Raw genomic sequence first — 19,865 nt, 5'->3', positions numbered from 1 at the left:
GTGGTTTGGCTTTTTACCAATCTTATGTTTTAATTTACTTTTAAATATAATAAATATACTGTAATTACTCAACATTTTTGTTGGTGGTATTTTGTTTCACTGCTTAAAAAAAAAATTCTTATGGTAATTTTTTTACACAAATAAAAAAAAGCACTTAATGTGTTTAATTGTAATCAAAATATTGTCACAATGAAAATTCTTTATGCTTTATGACCTTATTTTCATTACAATTAAGAAAACCCCCCTCAATTCACATTACCATAATCCAATAAAATCATTTTTATCTATTTAAAAACAAAATTTATCGCATGTGTTGTGATGCCTTTAAGCATATTTTATATATATATATATATATGTCAACAAAAATACATTATCACAAATATTTAATGTTTGTTGCAATGCCTTTATGTGGATTTGAATTTAAATCATTTTTATTACGCACGTTTTTGTAATGTAGTAAAACAATTACTTGCATTACAAAATGTGCTTAATTGTGATTATAATAATGTCACAATGAAAAATCATTATGCTCCTAAAAAGAGGCTTTATGTTCTTCTTTTGGTTTTACGGTGAATGTGCATGATTTCTTGAGATTAGCCCACATGAATTGAGATCTTAGCCATAAATCTGCAGCAGGTTGGGATCAAAGAACAAAGTCTTAATCTGAAGGTATTCTGAAACCTACCTGTTATCATGAATAAATCCACATGAACTATCACCAATGTTAACAGTATTTGGTTTGTATATTTTTAGCATTAATGAATTCAGAATCCGCGTGAATGTCAGCTTCTAACACTTAACAAACTGAAGATGTACAGCTCTTGCTGTAAAGGAGAGCAAAGGAGCCATTTGTTGAATGCACTGAGGGCGAAGTTCACTGCATGAACGAGGGTTTTATCTCACGTTAGACTGTTGTTCAATCGTCACGCCCATAAAGGTTAAACCAAACACCTGCTAATGAGAATAAAAACATGATGACTCTGTGTCTTTGACTGTAAAACAGAAGAGGTTAACAATCTTTAGTTTTATTGATATCAACATAAAACCCTATGACACTATGTTCTGCAATGCATCGTGAATCCTGTATAGAGAGGTACTTGTTAAAACTAACATTTGGGACTACTATATTTCAAACAGGTTTCTATTGAACCAGTAAATAATCCCTAGATGTGTCTCTGGTTCTGATCAGTCTGGTTTAGTCCAGGATTGGTGGTTTTTCAGATAGAGGTACGATGGAGCTGATGACGGCGATGTTGGGAATCACCTCCATAATGGCTCCTTTCTGCTGGTAATACGGGCTCTCTGAGTCCTCGTCCAGAGAAAACGGTGTGATGGACTTTTTTAGTCTCTGAAAGAAAAGAAAGAAGCACATATCTCCAGTACAGTGTTGAAGGACTTGTATATACGAAACAGAAATTTTTCCTCATCAGGCCAAAATATGTTTTTACTTGACTGGTTCTTTAAGTTCAAACAATCACTTCAATCAAAAATAATGTGTTACTCAGAAATTTCTATTAATGTTTTTACAAATAATTACAAAGAAATGGCAAGTAACACATTCAGTTGAAAATTTTAAGTAAAAAAAAATAAAAAAAATAATAGTATTTAATTGTGGAACATACTCCAATGATCGTTGTTTTATTTCTTTTATCCTCCTCCCCTTTTTATGGTGTATATCAAAATTTGGGGTCAGTAAGACTTTTATTAAATTTTTTTATTTACTTTTTTTTAGAAAGTCAAACTATAAATAAATTCTCAATTATATTAATCCAATTATTATTTAAATTATTAATTTTAATAAACAATTTTGTCAGTAGTTATCCTAATGAAATGATCTTGGCTAAATTAAAAAAAATAATTGATTGCTTAGTAAATTACATTGGCAGTTTTGATTAGAAATCCTTATGCATATATGTTTTCTGCATATCAGGGACTAAACAGCTATAATTATTATGCAAAATCAAACTTTTATTCAGCAAGGATGCATTTCATTTATCAAAAGTGAGAGTGAAGACATGTATAATGTTACAAAAGATTCGGTTTCAAATAAATGCTGTTATTTTGAACTTTCTATTCATAAAAGAATCATACAAAAACATGTTTTTCACAAAAAAAAAAAAATGAAGCAGCACAGCTGTTTTCAACCTCAATAATAATCAGAAATGTTTCTTGAGCAGTAAATCATCATATTATTCTGATTTCTGAAGATCATGTGAGACGGAAGACTGGATGAATGATGCTGAAAATACAGCGGAGCATCACAGAAATAAATAAAATTTTACAATATAATAAAATACAAAACCGGCTATTTTAAATTGTAATAATATTTCACAATATTACTGTATTTTTGATTAAATAAATGCAGCCTTGGTGAGCAGAAGAGACTTCTTTTAAAAACATTACAGATGTTACTGACCCAAACGTTTGAACAGATGCTTCAATAACATTTCCCTTCCAGAGCATAAGCAGATTTCGTGAAGTACCTCGGTGAAGGATCCGGGCAGAAGCCAGAGCGTGTGCACAGCTGCTAGAGGAATCCAGATGATGGAGGCCAAAGCGATGAGCCATCCCACACCCTGAGCCCACGACGGGTAAATGTAATCCTCATAGCGCGCTGGCTTAAACTGAATCACCGAGAACACCAGGATAACCTGAGAGACACAGAAACACCTTCAGTTCAACACCAATCCACGCTGGGCTTTCAGATCAACCACTGTGTCAGAAACGCACACTCACGGTTATCAAAGCAGGACAAATGACCCACCAGCAGACCCTGAAGAAAATACTGGGTCTCTTTCCTGTCATCTCCAGTATATTACTGGACAGACGCTTTACACCTGTTAAAACAAGAAACAAAGAGGTTTCTTTCCATGCTTGATGAAACAGATGAAGACATGCACACTGCCTGTAGAAACAGACACAGTTTGTCTCTCACCGTAAAGCCAACAAACAGCAACCACCTCAAAAAACGCCAGGAACATGATGGACACGATAGCTGTATAATGATCCATCAGCTGGAACACATAGATCCCCACCTGAGTCCAAAGATGAGCGTTAGTTTGACGGACATTTCCAGGTTCATCAACTTCATAAAACCTGTTCGTAATGCATACTCGCTTTACAGACATAAATGCATCCATAAATGTTTTTTTTTTATTATTGAAAAAGAATAATAATTAATAAAGCTCTTTTAAAACATAATTGTTGTAAAAAATGCATGATAAAAAAATCAGTGCAAAAATACAGCATTGAGACAATGAAGTCACACTTAATATCACTGCATTAGAAAACAAAAAATATCTATTTTTTTTAGCTACTTAAAATTTCATTAACTATTTTTTTGTTGTTGCTTTTTAATGTCTGATTTGTTTATTGCTTGTTTATCACACACTGATTTGTTTTGTATGGAAGCCTGTTTCCGCCACTGAATATTTTTTTTTAAAAAGGTTATTGCAACAATTCAGACTTTTTTTTCAAAGCATTGTGAGATATAAACTCAGAATTGCGAGATATAAAGTCAGTTTTTTTCTCGCAACTGGGAAGTTTATATCACGCAATTCGGACTTTATATTTCACAATTCTGAATTAATATCTTGCCATTCTGACTTATTTTCTCACAGTTCTGACTTTATAACATGCAATTGTTATATAGTCAGAATTGCATGATATAAACACAATTGTTACAATAAACTCACAGTGGTTGTGATATGTTCTTTCAATTGTGAGTTTTTATATTTTCCTTTTTATTCTCCTCAGAACTGTGATATATATACTCGCAATTGCAAATGCAAGTTTATAAAATTGCGAGATATAAACTTGCATTTGCAATTGCGAGTATATATATCACAGTTCTGAGTTCTGACTTTATTTCAGAATAAGAATAAGTAAGAACTGTGAGATAAAAAGTCATAATTACCTTTTTTATTTTTATATTAACGAGTTTTTTTGCCAACACGTCACACTTAAGATCACTGCATTAGAAAACAAAGCATCATTTATTTGAAAGAAAATGAAATTGATTTTATTTGAAAGCAATAAAGCCCAAAGGCAAACATGATGGAAAACATCAGTGAGGAAAAAAGATCAAATGCAGTATTTGATTGATATTTTCTCTATATTAATATTTTGATATGTTTTATGAATTATGAATCTCGAAAACATGTCCAGGTTTATTTGACTTTGGAATTAAAAAGAAATAAAAAATATAAATAATATTTAGCATATAGAAAATAAAGCCTGAGGGACCATTGGCTATTCTTTCTTTCTTTCTTTCTTTCTTTCTTTCTTTCTTTCTTTCTTTCTTTCTTTCTTTCTTTCTGGGACATTGAAGTCACACTTAATATAATCGCATTAGACAAAATGCAAACAAAATTTGAAAATAAATAAATAAACAACAACAATTAATAGCAAGAAGAATAAACAAAAAAAAAGTAGATACTAAATATTTGCTAAATTGTAAACTATTTTAATGGGGAGCTAAAGAGAAAATTAAATATAATATAAAATACACTAAAATAATATTTAAAAATTATAATATAAAATAATGATAAAAATGAAATAAAATAAATAAATAAATAAAAAACAGTGTTTTTGTTACCTGCATGACATTAGGGATACCCAGCAGGAAGGCCGAACCGCAGACTACTAGCACAAGAAACTCCTTGTGTTTGAGGTACTTGAGTATGGGTTTACTGTAGCTGTCCAACAGACTGGTCACCATCACCTCGACCATGGCAAACTGCAGAACACAAACACAACAGAAGCTAAAGTTTAACAATGCTTTAGCTCTGGTTTCTGTGAAATGATTCAAACAGCATTACTCCAGCAAACATTCATGCACGTGTTGCTTAATGTTTTATGAGAGTGAGATGAACAAAGTCAATGAGCAGCTCACGTTTCATGAATTATAAATCACAGATGTGACAGTTTTAGCTTTAATCTGTCCTCGGTCATCATGCAATCCTCATGAAAACATCTCCAGGTTCACTTGACTCCAAAATGAAAAGAAAAAAAAAAAAAATATATATATATATATATATATATATATATATATATATATATTTGCATTTAGAAAATAAAGCCTGATAAGGACATTAATTAATTAATTTAAATTGGGAATTTTTCTGTAATTCCCATCATGTTAAATTATGGTTTTCATTAGATAAAGGCAGTACAACTCCACCATGATTGTTATATATTATTACAATTTGTTATAAAAAAAATAAAGCACAATTTTTTTTTATCTGCTAACAGTGCAAAGTAGCATTATAGAAAAACAATTAAGATAAAATGATAACTTATCTCCTGTTATGTATTTACACCTTGACGTAGTTGTTTGTTTTTTATGAATACAATAATAATTCATTAAACGAACTCACTTTAACATCATATCAGCTAATTTAACACGGGTTGATCAGACTGTATCATAAATGTTATTTTAGCCACATTAATCAGAATCAGAATCAGAAAGAGCTTTATTGCCAAGTATGCTTGCGCATACAAGGAATTTGTTTTAGTGACATAAGCTTCCAGTAAACAGAGACAACAACACACAGACAAAAAAAAAACAAAAAAAAAAAAAAATTTACAGGAGATTTACAAATTGGCAAATAAATAAGTGTATAAACAATTGTGCTATAAATGATAATGGAATAGGATTGAGTGAGATGCAGGAATGTTCTAGGATGGAGGGGTAACACATAAATATAAGGATATTGCACATTTTTGCATAAGCATACGTTTAAGTGGGAAACATTTAACTGTTCATGAGGTAGATTGCCTGGGGGAAGAAACTATTCTTGTGCCTTGCTGTTCTTGTATTTGCGGCTCTGAGGCGCCGGCCAGATGGCAAAAGTTCAAAGATGGGGTGACTTGGATGTGAGGGATCCAGAGTGATTTTCTGAGTCCTTTTCCTCACTCTGGATGTGTACAGTTCTTGGAGGGTGGGCAGGGGAGCACCAATAATCCTTTCAGCAGTCCGAACAGTTCTCTGTAGTCTTCTGATATCTGATTTTGTAGCTGAACCAAACCAGACAGTAATTGAAGTACACAGGACTGACTCAATGACGGCTGAGTAGAACTGTTTCAGCAGCTCCTGTGGCAGGTTAAACTTCCTCAGCTGGCGAAGGAAGTACAACCTTTGTTGGGCTTTTTTCACAATGGAGCCAATGTGATTGTCCCACTTCAGGTCCTGAGAGATGGTGGTTCCCAGGAATCTGAATGACTCCACTGCAGCCACAGTGCTGTTCATGATGGTGAGTGGGGAAAGTGCAGGGGGGTTTCTCCTAAAGTCCACAGCCATCTCCACTGTTTTGAGCGTGTTCAGCTCCAGGTTGTTAAGACTGCACCAGACAGCCAGCTGCTCAACCTCCTGTCTGTAAGCAGACTCGTCACCGTCCTGGATGAGGCCGATGACTGTAGTATCGTCTGCAAACTTCAGGAGCTTGACAGAGGGGTCTTTAGAGGTGCAGTCGTTGGTGTACAGGGAGAAGAGCAGTGGGGAGAGAACAGAGCCCTGAGGGACACCAGTGTTGGTGGAGCAGCTGTTTGACATGAATTTCCCCAGTCTCACTAACTGTTGCCTATCTGTCAGAAAGCTGGTGATCCACTGACAGATAGAGCTAGGAACAGAGAGCTGGGTCAGTTTGGTTTGGAGGGTTGTTGGGATGATGGTGTTGAAAGCCGAACTAAAGTCCACAAACAGGATCCTCACATAAGTCCCTGTTTTGTCCAGATGTTGCAGGATGAAGTGCAATGCCATGTTGATTGCATCATCCACGGACCTGTTTGCTCGGTACGCAAACTGCAGGGGGTCCAGTAAGGGTCCAGTGATGTCCTTCAGATAAGCCAGAACCAGTTTTTAAAACGACTTCATGACGACAGACGTTAGAGCCACAGGTCTGTAGTCGTTAAGTCCTGTTATCTTGGGTTTCTTTGGAATGGGGATTATGGTGGAGCGTTTGAAGCAGGAAGGCACTTCACACAACTCCAGAGATCTGTTGAAGATCTGTGAAAAGATGGGGGCCAGCTGGTCAGCACAGATTTTCAGACAGGCTGGTGTAACGCCATCTGGGCCTGGTGCTTTTCTTCTTTTGTTTTTCTTGAAGACCTGGCACACATCATCTTCACAGATTTGAAGAGCAGGAGGTATGGAGAGGGGGATTGCAGGAGGTGTTAATGGTTGTGTAGGGAGATGGTCAGAGTGGGTGTTGGGGGTTTCAAATCTACAATAAAACTCATTCAGGTCGTTAGCAAGTCGTTGATTAGCCTCAGTGCAAGGGGATGGTGTCTTGTAGTTTGTGATGGCTCTCAGTCCTCTCCAAACTGAAGTAGAGTCGTTGGAAGTAAACTGGTCTTCCAACTTTTTAGCGTAGGTCTTTTTAGCCGCTCTAATCTCTTTGTTCAGTGTGTTCCTGGCCTGATTGTACAAGACCCTGTCCCCATTTCTGTAGGCATCCTCTTTGGCCTGACGAAGGTGTCTGAGTTTTACTGTAAACCATGGCTTATCATTATTGAATGTTAAATAAGTCCTGGTAGGAATGCATATATCCTCACAGAAACTAATATAGGATGTTACAGTCTCTGTGAGTTCGTCCAGATCGGTGGTAGCAGCTTCAAAAACGCTCCAGTCTGTGATGTCAAAACAAGATTGTAAATCCTGCTCTGTTTCGCTGGTCCATCTCTTCACAGTCTTTACTACAGGTTTAGCAGATTTAAGTTTCTGCTTGTAGGTCGGTATAAGATGAACCAGACAGTGATCAGAACGTCCCAAAGCTGCTCGTGGAACAGAGTGATATGCATCATTTATTGTGGTGTAACAGTGATCCAGTATATTACTGTCTCTGGTGGGACAGGTAACATGCTGTCTGTATTTTGGCAGTTCACGGGAGAGATTGGCTTTATTAAAGTCCCCAAGAATGATTAAAACAGAGTCCGGGTGTTGTTGTTCTGTGTCTGTGATCTGATCAGCGAGTTTCTGTAAAGCCAGACTTACTTGCGCTTGAGGAGGAATGTAAACACTAACCAGAATGAGCGAGTGAAACTCCCGCGGCGAATAGAACGGCTTGCAGTTGATAAACTGCGTTTCTAGATCAGGACAGCACATCTTCTTTAACACAGTTACATCTGTACACCACCATTCATTGATGTAAAAGCATGTCCCGCCGCCGCGCGATTTCCCCGTTGATTCTGCTTCGCGGTCCGCTCTGAACAGCTGAAAGCCCGGCAGATGGAGTGCGCTGTCCGGTATGGCGTCATTCAGCCAGGTTTCCGTGAAACACAGAGCAGCAGAGTGAGAGAAATCCTTATTTGTCCGAGAGAGCAGAAGGAGTTCGTCCGTTTTGTTGGGTAGAGAGCGGAGATTTGCGAGATGGATGCTAGGCAACGGCGTTCGCAATCCGTGCTTCCTGAGTCTGACGAGCGCTCCCGCTCGCTTTCCCCGTCTGCGCGTCCAGAAGCGCTTGATCAGCGCCGCTGCTCCTCCGATAACAATGTTCAGTAAAACGTCTGTATAATAGAAATCCGGAAAAATATCATGTGGTGTGTTCTGCCGAATGTTCAGCAGTTCATCCCTGGTGAAACTGATCGTGTTTGTTAAACAAAAAACAGGAAAAACGAACAAAAACAGTACAAACACTGGAGAGCCAAGCACTGAAGCAGCCATGTGCGGCGCCATCTTGGATTGGAAAGTTTAATGTACCCTTTTAACCAGGAAAGGGTACATTAAATTGACAGGAAGTGTTCTCATCATACCTGACTGTCCAGGCCGAGGCAGAGTAGCATGAAAAAGAAGAGAAAGGCCCACAAAGGAGCAACGGGCATCGTCGCAAAGGCTTGTGGGTAAACCACAAACACTAGACCCGGGCCTACATGGAGAATCATATAAGACACAGCAGATTTAACAATACTAGTGAAAAGCTTCGATGCAAACATTATTAAAAACAACAAAGTAATCAAATAAACATTAAAGTAACCCACCGTCCACTGCGATTTCACTGACCGGCACATTCTGGAGATGCGACATGTAGCCGAATGCAGAAAAAATGACGAATCCGGCGAAAATACTAGTCACAGAATTTGTGATGGAAATGGCCAGAGTGTCTCTACAGTTGATGAAAAAAAGAGATGAATATGAGAAGAATAATCAATGTTAGTGAAAACTTTCATAAGGATGTGTCATTCTTTTTGCACATTGAGCCCTAATAACATAAAAGTACATTTACATAAAATGCAAGGCCATATAAATTCATTATAGCAATAAATTCATTATCATAGTGATCTTTGCTCCAGAGACATGCAAGTACAACTTGATTTGCAATATTTATATAACTTGAAAGTACATTAGGGATGATATGTTGTATGTAACAAGTTCTCACTTGAGGATATTGTTGTTGTAGGAGTTGTAGCTGGCCATTGCCATCAGCGAGCCGAAGCCAATCCCAATGGAGTTAAAGATTTGAGCTGCTGCATTAATCCATACCTAAACACACAAACATTACACAACGTTAATATAAAACACAGGTCAAACAATGTACTGTACAATCAGAACTACACAACAAAAATCAATTATCTTCTAGCTGTCAATTCAGTTTCACAGCATAAATTATATTGCATGCATTTGTTTCTTTCACTAAAATAATAGCAAATGCACTGTAATTTTGTATGTCAAACCAAACAGATTTATTAGAATTATTTTACAGAATTATTAGAATATATTACCAGGGCTGTTTCTTATTTATCTCAGTCTTCTTGTACCCACCTCCACATTGAGCAGCTTGTCCCACTCGGGTATGATGAAGAATCGGATGCCATCTATGGCTCCCGGAAGCTGCACGTTATTGATCAGAAGAGCCAGAAGAATCACGTATGGAAACAGAGCGGTGAAGTAAACCACCTGTGATGCACACACAAACATCAACTTACATTAAATGTATATTTGAGAAAAACAACATAAGTATTAAATAACAACAACAACAACAACAAATATCTGAATATTACAAAAATAACTATTATTTTTCAGGATCAGTTGTGTTTTGGAGCATGACAAGATTTTCATTACAATTCATTTTGACCATTATTATTATGCTTATTTAAATCTGCATAAATAAAAGGTGATACAACACCTGCTACCATGATGTTTAAATGCATTAGGCCTACCATTTAAAAAAAATTACTATATTTTATGAGTTAATGAGAACTGTGTGCAGTAATGATGGTTTAATTGTAATTATAAAAACTATTTAATTAAACAAATATTAGTGTAGTGCATGAAGATGATTGATGCATTTTGTTTGAATTTGCAATAAATGCACATGGAATTAGCATGGTTTTAAGTACATGATGTCATAGTAATACTATGGTGTTCTTTGAAGCATCTTGGAATAACACATAAAAGGGTGAATCTTACAGAAATAAAAAATGTTTGCTTGAAATTTCAGCCAAAACAAAGAAAATAAAATTATTTTGTATTTATATTTTGAATGAATAAAATATTTTTGTTACACACTGCAACATTAACTTCTTTTTTGCTGTTTTTCAATGTTTGATTTATCACTTGTTTATCACACATGGAAGCCCATTTCCACCACTGAAAAAAATAAATAATAATCTAACTACGAGTTATGAAGTCCGAATTGTGAGATATAAAGACAGTTGCGAGTTATAAAGTCACAATTGCAAGATATAGTCACAATTGCGAGTTATAAAGTCAGCATTGCGATAGTCACAATTGCGAGATAAATTCTGACTTTTTTCTTGCAAAAAAAGTTTATATCCTTCAATTCCGACTTTATATCTCACAATTCTGACTTTATAACATGCAATTGTGATTTATAAAGTCATAAATGCGTGATATAAACTCACAATTGCGAGTAAAAGTCCAATTTTGAGGGTGGGGGGTGGTTGATATGTTCTCCGAATTGCGAGTTTGAATTGCGAGAAAGGAAAAAAAGTCAGAATTGTGATTTTATATATTGCTTTTCTGACTTTATTTCTCATAAATGTGACTTTATTTTTCGCAATTGCAAGTTTATATTATTCAATTCTCCGAAAAAAAGTCAGAATTGTGAGTTTGTATCACGCAATTCTGAGAAAACAAGTCAGGACTGTGAGATAAAAGTTACAATTATCTTTTAATTTTTTATTCAGTTTATCCACCGACATGGAAACAAAAATGGAATAGAATTTTCTTTAAAATAATCAATTTTCAATTTTCAGAGATTGCTAGTAAACTTGAAAAATAATTACAAAGAAACGACAAGAATTAAACATGAAATTCTTGAATAGAAATACTGAAGTGGTATTTTGTAGACTTTGACCAGCAAGATGCTGACTGATATTCTTCATCTGTTCATGTCTTACCTTCCCAGTGGATTTGACTCCTTTAAAGATGCAGAGGTAGACAAGGATCCAGGACAGCAGCAGCAGGAGGAACAGCTCCCACCTCAAGGTGCCCGTCTCCTCCACACCACTGGTCCTCTCCAGCACTTTATAACTAACACAGCCAACACATCAACTGCAGTCAATACGACAAACTTCACTAACAAATCAAAACTGAAAGCTACACTATGGAACTAGTTACTTGCAGAGGAACATTGTTTCGGTCATTGCATGAGTTGTGATTCGGCTCTACTGTTCTGCGCGGATGAATCTGAAGTCTTGTGCGACATCAGAAATCTCGAAATAAAGACGGATATCTGAAAAAATGTTTTATGTTATGACTAGGTAAACAGCTTATATGCCGCTGTTGTTTTGACTTTGAATTGTTTTAAAATAACGTCAGAAAAGTCTCTTTAAGAGACAGTTACTTTAAACATAACCAAGGAGTAACTGGTTTGGAGAATGGTAACATTGTTTTGTGAAAATAATCCATTGCATCCAATATGCTAACTATGTTGATGCGTGTTTTATTACGAGCCCTTATTTGTTGTAACTTCAAGCTACTATAGTCACCTGCCCTACTTTCCTTTATTTATGGATGGGACATAAACATGCACAGAGGAATGATGTATTTATGCAGTTTCCCGGGAAATCCAGCTCTAAAACATAAGTACTTATTATAAGCTTACTATATTAATTTAGGATAAGGCAAAGTACAGTTTGGAAGATGGTATTACCCCAGATAACAGGGAATGTTCTCAGAACTTTGGCTAACATTCTTTCAAAACTTATCTCAAAATTAAGAATAAACATTCTTCCAAGTAATGTTAATAGAACTCTGAAGTTATTCTCAAAAGGTTAGCACTAAAACATTGTTATCATTCATGTAGTCTCAGCCTCAGACGTCACGCCCAGGGATTGTTGGCTAAACGTCTGATGCATATGGGACACAAAAGTGAAAAAACTTCAGGAGTGTCAAAGTCGTCATCGGATTGGTTGAATTCTACAGGATTTCCCCGAGATGTGTGTTTCGCGTTCTTTAATGTTCTGTCTGGAAACAAAAGTTAACGTGGTGCCAAACCCCTTCATGAAAGAAGAAAGCCACCATGTTTACAACTGTGATGGCAGGTGCTTATCAGGATCAACTAAACTTCAAAAGTATGTGAAATATGTAAAGATTGTGACATAAAACCTTTAAAATACTTCTGAGAGTTTTACACACAGGTCTGTTATTGTGGTGAAATTTCCACGCCTCGAAACGTGACGATGAACGGACTCATGGGTGGGCCTTGGCCAATGAAAGGTCATAGTTTCCAGACCTTTTTCTGAATATTTTAGTTGGATGTTTTTCTTAACTAAAATTTTTTTTTACATGTTTCTGAGAGAACATTCAAAAGTAACGTTATCATAATATGTACAAATGGAATGTTCCCTTAAAAACCCCTTAAAACATTCATTGAACATTCAGAGATAACATTTAGATAACTTAATGGGAACATTAGCAAAACATTCTTGGAACATACTTTTGTTAGCTAGCATGATGCACCCGTTCATTATTAAAATGTTAATTTTGAAAAAGCAAAAAAGCTTTAACAAGAAAAGCATATGAACACACTTGAAGAATTGCTGGCTGGCGGTCGAGGATGTGGAGCTGTTGGTCACACGGTCGGTGCAGTTGGCCGTGTTCCATGTGTTGTTGCAGTTTTCCCAGAGCAGCTCGCTCCGAAAAGAGCTGAACATGTAGTACAGCGCCCATGTGATAATGACATTATAGTATGTGCACATGATGAAAGAGATGGCCACAGTTGCCATGCCAACACCTGGATAGATTTATAACAGTTACTGACCTTTAGCCAGACCTTGAGTCAGTAATATATTTACATTTACATTTAATCATTTAAGATGCTTTAATCTAAAGCAGTTTACAAATGAGGAGAACAATAAATGCAATCAGACCAACAAGAGAGCAACAGTATGCAAGTGCTGTGACAAGTCTAGCACAGTACACATAGCAAGCTGCTTTTTATTTTAAATTAATTAGAGCAAATAGAATAAAATAGTAAAATATTCCCATATCATCTTATCATTATCAGTGACAATGATATTGCATCTATATGGATCTGTAAGTCTGTATACAGCATTAAACTGCATTAAACTTGAAATGAACCTTTCAGCAGGGGACAGGCTTTGGTCAGGGCCAGGACGGGGCCCCTCCTCAGATATTGGCCGAGCGTCAGCTCCATGTGCAGCAGCGGGATCCCCAGCACTACCAGCATGAGCAGGTAAGGCACCAGGAACGCACCTGAGGATGATAATAAACACATCTACATTTAACTAAGAGATGCACAATGTAAATCAGAATATATAGCTTTAACTGTATATATATATATATATATATATATATATATATATATATATATGTGTGTGTGTGTGTGTGTGTGTGTGTAAAAGTGTTAATTATGAATGTAAATTATACCCTGATGATAGAAACGTAAATTGTGATTTAAAAATTTTAAATATGAATATATAGTTATATCTCTGAATATAGGCATGCAAATCTGAATATATACATGTAAACATAATATTTATTACTCTGAATATATGAATGGAAATTCTAATTCTATAAATGTAAATCTATATATAGTTATAACTCTAAATATAAAAATGTAAATCAGAATATAAAGTCAGAATACTGAATATATACAAACCTGATTCCAAAAAGGTTGCGACACTGTACAAATTGTGAGTAAAAAAGGGAATGGAGAATTTTCAAATCTCATAAACTTATATTTTATTTACAATAGAATATAGATAACATATCAAATGTTGAAAGTGAGACATTTTGAAATGTCATGCCAAATACTGGCTCATTTTGGATTTCATGAGAGCTACACATTCCAAAAAAGTTGGGACAGGTAGCAATAAGAGGCCGTAAAAGTGAAATGTACATATAAGGAACAGCTGGACAACAATTTGCAACTTATTAGGTCAATTGGCAACATGATTGGGTATAACAAAAGCCTCTCAGAGTGGCAGTGTCTCTCAGAAGTCAAGAAGGGCAGAGGATCACCAATTCCCCCAATGCTGCGGCAAAAAATAGTGGAGCAATATCAGAAAGGAGTTTCTCAGAGAAACATTGCAAAGAGTTTGAAGTTATAATAATTTACAGTGCATAATGTCATCCAAAGATTCAGAGAAAACAATCTCTATGCATAAGGGTCAAGGCCGGGAAACCATACTGGATTTCTGTGATCTTCGGGCCCTTAGACGGCACTGCATCACATACAGAAATGCTACTGTAATGGAAAACACAACATGGGCTCAGGAATACTTCCAGAAAACATTGTCGGTGAACACAATCAACTGTGCCATTCGCCGTTGTCGACTAAAACTCTATAGAAACCAGAAGCGCAGGCGTTTTCTCTGGGCTAAGGCTAATTTAAAATGGACTGTGGCAAAGTGGAAAACTGTTCTGTGGTCAGACGAATCAAAATTTGAAGTTCTTTTTGGAAAACTGGGACGCCATGTCATCCGGACTAAAGAGGACAAGGACAACCCAAGTTGTTATCAGCGCTCAGTTCAGAAGCCTGCATCTCTGATGGTATGGGGTTGCATGAGTGCGTGTGGCATGGGCAGCTTACACATCTGGAAAGGCACCATCAATGCTGAAAGGTATATCCAAGTTCTAGAACAACATATGCTCCCATCCAGACGTCGTCTCTTTCATGGAAGACCTTGCATTTTCCAACATGACAATGCCAGACCACATGCTGCATCAATTACAACATCATGGCTGCATAGAAGAAGGATCCGGGTACTGAAATGGCCAGCCTGCAGTCCAGATCTTTCACCCATAGAAAACATTTGGCTCATTATAAAGAGGAAGATGTGACAAAGAAGACATAAGACAGTTGAGCAACTAGAAGCCTGTATTAGACAAGAATGGGACAACTTTCCTATTTCTAAACTTGAGCAACTTGTCTCCTCAGTCCCCAGGCGTTTGCAGACTGTTATAAAAAGAAGAGGGGATACCACACAGTGGTAAACATGGTCCCAACTTTGAGATGTGTTGATGCCATGAAATTTAAAAGCAACTTATTTTTCCCTTAAAATGATAAATTTTCAAAGTTTAAACATTTGATATGTCATCTATGTTGTATTCTGAATAAAATATTGAAATTTGAAACTTCCACATCATCGAATTTTATTTACAATTTGACCAGTGTTCCAACTTTTTTAGAATTGGGTTTGTAAATGAAAATTATGAATATTTTATAATGTCTCTGTTACATATGGTAACCCTTGTTCCCTGAAGGAGGGAACGGAGATGTCACGTTGGATGACCAAACGAATTGGGATCTCGCTTAGAGACCAATCTACTTCGAGTGAAAACTAAATGAGCCAATGCACATTGGCATGCGATTATTGCATCGAGGAGCCGCTGATCAAAGCTATATAAGTAATCAGCAGGTGCAGCGCCTATTCAGGTTTTCGCTGAGGGGCCGTGCCAGTAACCTGGCCGCTCAGCAGTGGTACAGCAGCAATGGCAACAGGATGTGACATCTCCGTTCCCTCCTTCAGGGAACGAGGGATACCATACATAGTTGAGATGTTCCCTTTCAGTCGGTAACTCTTGACATCATGTTGGATGAACAACGGATTGGGATCCCTACCAAAGGGCCATAGCTACTTCCCCTTCCAGTGTCCTGTGGAAACCTCCTGTGCCCCTACTTTTTGGTGCAGGATAGGGCTTACCATATGAAGACCAGCTACTGCTGTTATGACACTACCCACTCAGTAAGACTGGATAACACTGGGAAAACATGCCCATATCACGTGGAACAGGGAAGTTGCAGAAGACCCATCCTTCCCGAAGAAGGTTTCATAAGTACATACACATATAAACAACTGTTTAGCCGCATATGGAAGATTAGAGGTGATTGTAACCCTCTTGGAAAAATAGCAGAAAGTCTGCTGTGGAAACATGGGCTCTGAGGCTACACTGTGGACTTTACACTTATGGGATCCCCTTAGGTCTCTACATATGGAACCCAGCCCTCTACCGGTTCTCACAAATTCATAGAGTGAGGGCCTGGTGCCGGACGCTCTCCCAAGTCTGACTAGGGCATTTAGCCGGGCCAGGGCCTTCAGCCGGCCAAAACTCTAAAATGACTCCAACTCCTGAGCACTGATGACTCCAAATTGAACTGTCTCCACAAGCGGATCAATGGTCCCCAAGGGTAGGTTCCCTGGAGCGTTTGCCATCACTGTTACTTTCAAACCACCTGTGCTAGAAGTAGCCCCCACCTGACTGCTGCCATGACGAGAAATAGATTGAGGCAGAGGCAACGGAGCTCCACCCCTTTGAGGAAACAGAGCTTGGCCCATGACTCAGAGATGATCGTCTTCCGGCAATGAGAAGATCACTCATCCACAATCACCACCTCAGCGTGCTAAATCCCCAGGCATGTGAGGCAGAGATCATGACCATCACCTAGTACCAGGTTACAACCGCATCCAGAAATGCCTGGGTGATACATTGTCTATAGCAAGACCCACATCGTCTTTACAAAGACGTGACATCAAGTTTGCCATGCAACGTCATCTTTTTTAAAAAATGCACATGTGAATGCTCTTTTAGGAAAAAAGCTCTTTTAGTGAGCTGAAGCACACAGGGTGATAGCTCCCTGCAACACAAACAGGGAGTAGTGCAGCCTGATATGTGCAACCCACTCGACACGGGAAACCACCACTGCTGAAGCACCGTAATGCCAACAACTCGTTCAGTCTTCTTCTCTCCGTAGAATAGTCATGAGCACAATGATGTGATTGCTCAACTCCGATGTAAAAAGCTGAATATGTGCTGCACCTGCTGCCTACCATACTCATGCTGTGATCAGGGCCTGCTGGATGTAGTAATTGCATGTCAATGTGCATTGGTTCATCTAGTTTACACTCAAAGTAGATTGGTCTCTCTAAGCGAGATTATGTAAATGTAAATACTGAATTAAAAAATTTAAGTGAAAATACACCATTGTAACTCTGAATATACAGATGCAAATCTGAATACAACAGTGTTGGAATATGTGTATTTCTAAGGTACTTAAATGGACATTTTGAATATATAAATGTACATCTGAATATGGTTTAAATTGTAAATAAATTAATGTAAACCTCAATATATAGTTATAACTTTGAATATACAAATGTGAACCTTAAAAATTAAAATGTACATGTGAACATAGTATATTTATTTAATATATTATAACTAAATATATAAAAGTAAATTGTGACTATAAAAATGTAAACCCAAAAAAATATTTATAATTTTAAATCAGTCACCATCTCTTGATGGTGCACCTGCATTTGGATAACATATTAATTATGTGGAAACATTGTCGCAATATGTGATCTGAGATGAATTGCAAAGTCATGGTTGATCTTACGCACTGTTACAGTTACAGATAAACTAATTTATCCACTGTCATTCACGTGTGGACATATGATCTAACTTTTACAGTCTGAAAGGTAAAGGTGAAATTGTTCAATAACAACAGAAGATAACAGACTCTGCTATCATTGTTAGTATATGAAATTCATATGCATGGATTCATAACGCAAGTTTTCACAGCAATAGTCCAATAAAAGTTGTAATACAATGGTACATGAGTCATGGGAGAAAAACATTTTTAAACCAGATTCAGAAGTCAGGAACATTATTTAACCAGTCTGTCTTACCTCCACCGCTCCTGTAGCACAGGTACGGGAACCTCCAGATATTCCCCAAGCCCACAGCGCAGCCGATCCCAGCCAGAGTGAACTCTATTTGCCTGCTCCATGTGGGTCTGCCAGCCTCCTCTTCCTCCGCCATGCTTCTTCAGAGAGACTGAGTGGTGTGAAAGCAAACTGAGAGTGCAAGAGTAAGTGGTGTTGGTGGTGTAATGATTATTCAGGAGCTGTAATGATTAGCTGGGAGGCGTGGGATAGGCAAACTTCTGTTGATGCCGTTTACTGCTTTTTCTGGCAATTACCAGAATTAAGGTAATCAGTCAAAATAAAACATTATAGTTAGATTTATTTCAAATAGGGAGAGCACATATGTGACCCTGGAGCACAAAGCCAAAACATTAAGTAGCCTTAAGTAGCACAGGTATATTGGTAGCAATAGCCAAAAAATGTATAGATTTTTCTTAATGGCAAAAATCATTAGGGTATTAAGTAAAGACCATGCACCTTGAAAATATTTTGTACATTTCCTACCCCAAATATATCAAAAGTTATTTTTTAAAAAGTAATATGAATTGCTAAGAACTTAATTTGGACAACATTAAAGCTGATTTTCTCAGAATGTAAATTTTTTTGCACCTTCAGATTCCAGATTTTTAAATAATTGTATCTCAGCCAAATATAGTCTGATCCTAATAAACCATACATCAATGGAAAGTTTATTTATTCATCTTTCAGATGATGTATACATCTCAATTAAAAACCCTTATGACTGGTTTTGTGCATTTTATTACTAATGCACATTATCTTCAGCTTTGAAAACACAGTGTCATGATCCGGTCTTTGAACTTCTGTTAATTCACCACACAGACTTTCACACTACACAGTACACCCTGGACTACATTTCCCATGATCCTTTTCACCGATCACAAGTTCACCTGATAACAATCACAAACAGCCTAATAATCAGACATGCTTTATAAAGCATTGGACTTTTTCTCACACACTGCAGAGTATTGTTTAGCGTTTATCACTCTCCGAAAGATAGCTACTTTACGGAGTCACTTCTAGTTTAGTCTTAGTTTGTTTCCTGACCTTCTGCCTCTGTGTACTGGATTAACCCTTTGTCTTCTGTTTTGGAATGTGTTCACACCTCGTCTGGACTATTGCTCGTGTCATTGGATTCCCCCTCTTGTCTACCCCTCTGGATATTGGTTGCTCAAAGATCCATGCTTGTTCTGCTTTGTTATACTTGATTGCTATTATTTGACCCACAACTGTTTATGACTATGTCTCTTAATAAAGCCTTGCACATGGATCCGCACATCTCACGCCGCCTCGGCTCCCACGTAACACACAGTATGACAATGAACTTAAAACTTAATGTCAACTTGTTATAAATGAAGTTTTGCTCATTCAAACGTGTCATATTTAACTAGTACCAAGGCAACTTTAAAAGGTTTGACAACATTTTTCACAACTAAAACTAAATTTTATTGAAATAAAATTTAGATTTAAACATGGGAAATCTTCAGTAAATGTTTCAGTTCAATTTCTAAAATAAAGTTAAAACTTTAAATAACTCAAATTGGAAAAGAAAATCTAAATAGACATAAAAAAAACAAAATAAAAACACAAAATTACAAAAAACAACAACAAAGTAATAAGAACAAATTCACTACATAATTAAAAATCTAAACAAATTCACTAAATAATATCTTCCTATAAGCTTATATTGATACTGTTAACTGCATTTGACATAA

At 36.8% G+C, this 19,865-nt stretch overlaps 1 protein-coding gene across 1 annotated transcript; it reads right to left on the bottom strand.

Moving 5' to 3' along the window:
* Positions 1–988: 988 nt before the first annotated feature.
* si:ch211-283g2.1 (sodium- and chloride-dependent GABA transporter ine) lies at positions 989–18,312 on the bottom strand. Its single transcript, XM_059548867.1, has 13 exons — positions 18,115–18,312; positions 13,544–13,678; positions 12,992–13,196; positions 11,359–11,491; positions 9,758–9,892; positions 9,375–9,478; positions 8,977–9,101; positions 8,752–8,864; positions 4,598–4,738; positions 2,936–3,035; positions 2,737–2,837; positions 2,484–2,651; positions 989–1,348 (listed from the first exon to the last, which is right to left on the bottom strand). Exons 1-13 carry the CDS (start codon positions 18,245–18,247, stop codon positions 1,196–1,198), a joined length of 1,746 nt encoding a protein of 581 aa, XP_059404850.1. The 5' UTR covers positions 18,248–18,312; the 3' UTR covers positions 989–1,195.
* Between the last annotated feature and the right edge of the window lie 1,553 nt (positions 18,313–19,865).

Source organism: Carassius carassius, chromosome 4 (genome assembly GCF_963082965.1).
Source record: "Carassius carassius chromosome 4, fCarCar2.1, whole genome shotgun sequence".
In the NCBI taxonomy this organism is placed as follows: Eukaryota; Metazoa; Chordata; class Actinopteri; order Cypriniformes; family Cyprinidae; genus Carassius; species Carassius carassius.
Note: the sequence above shows the minus strand (reverse complement) of the source record. Positions and strands in the feature narration are given on the sequence as shown.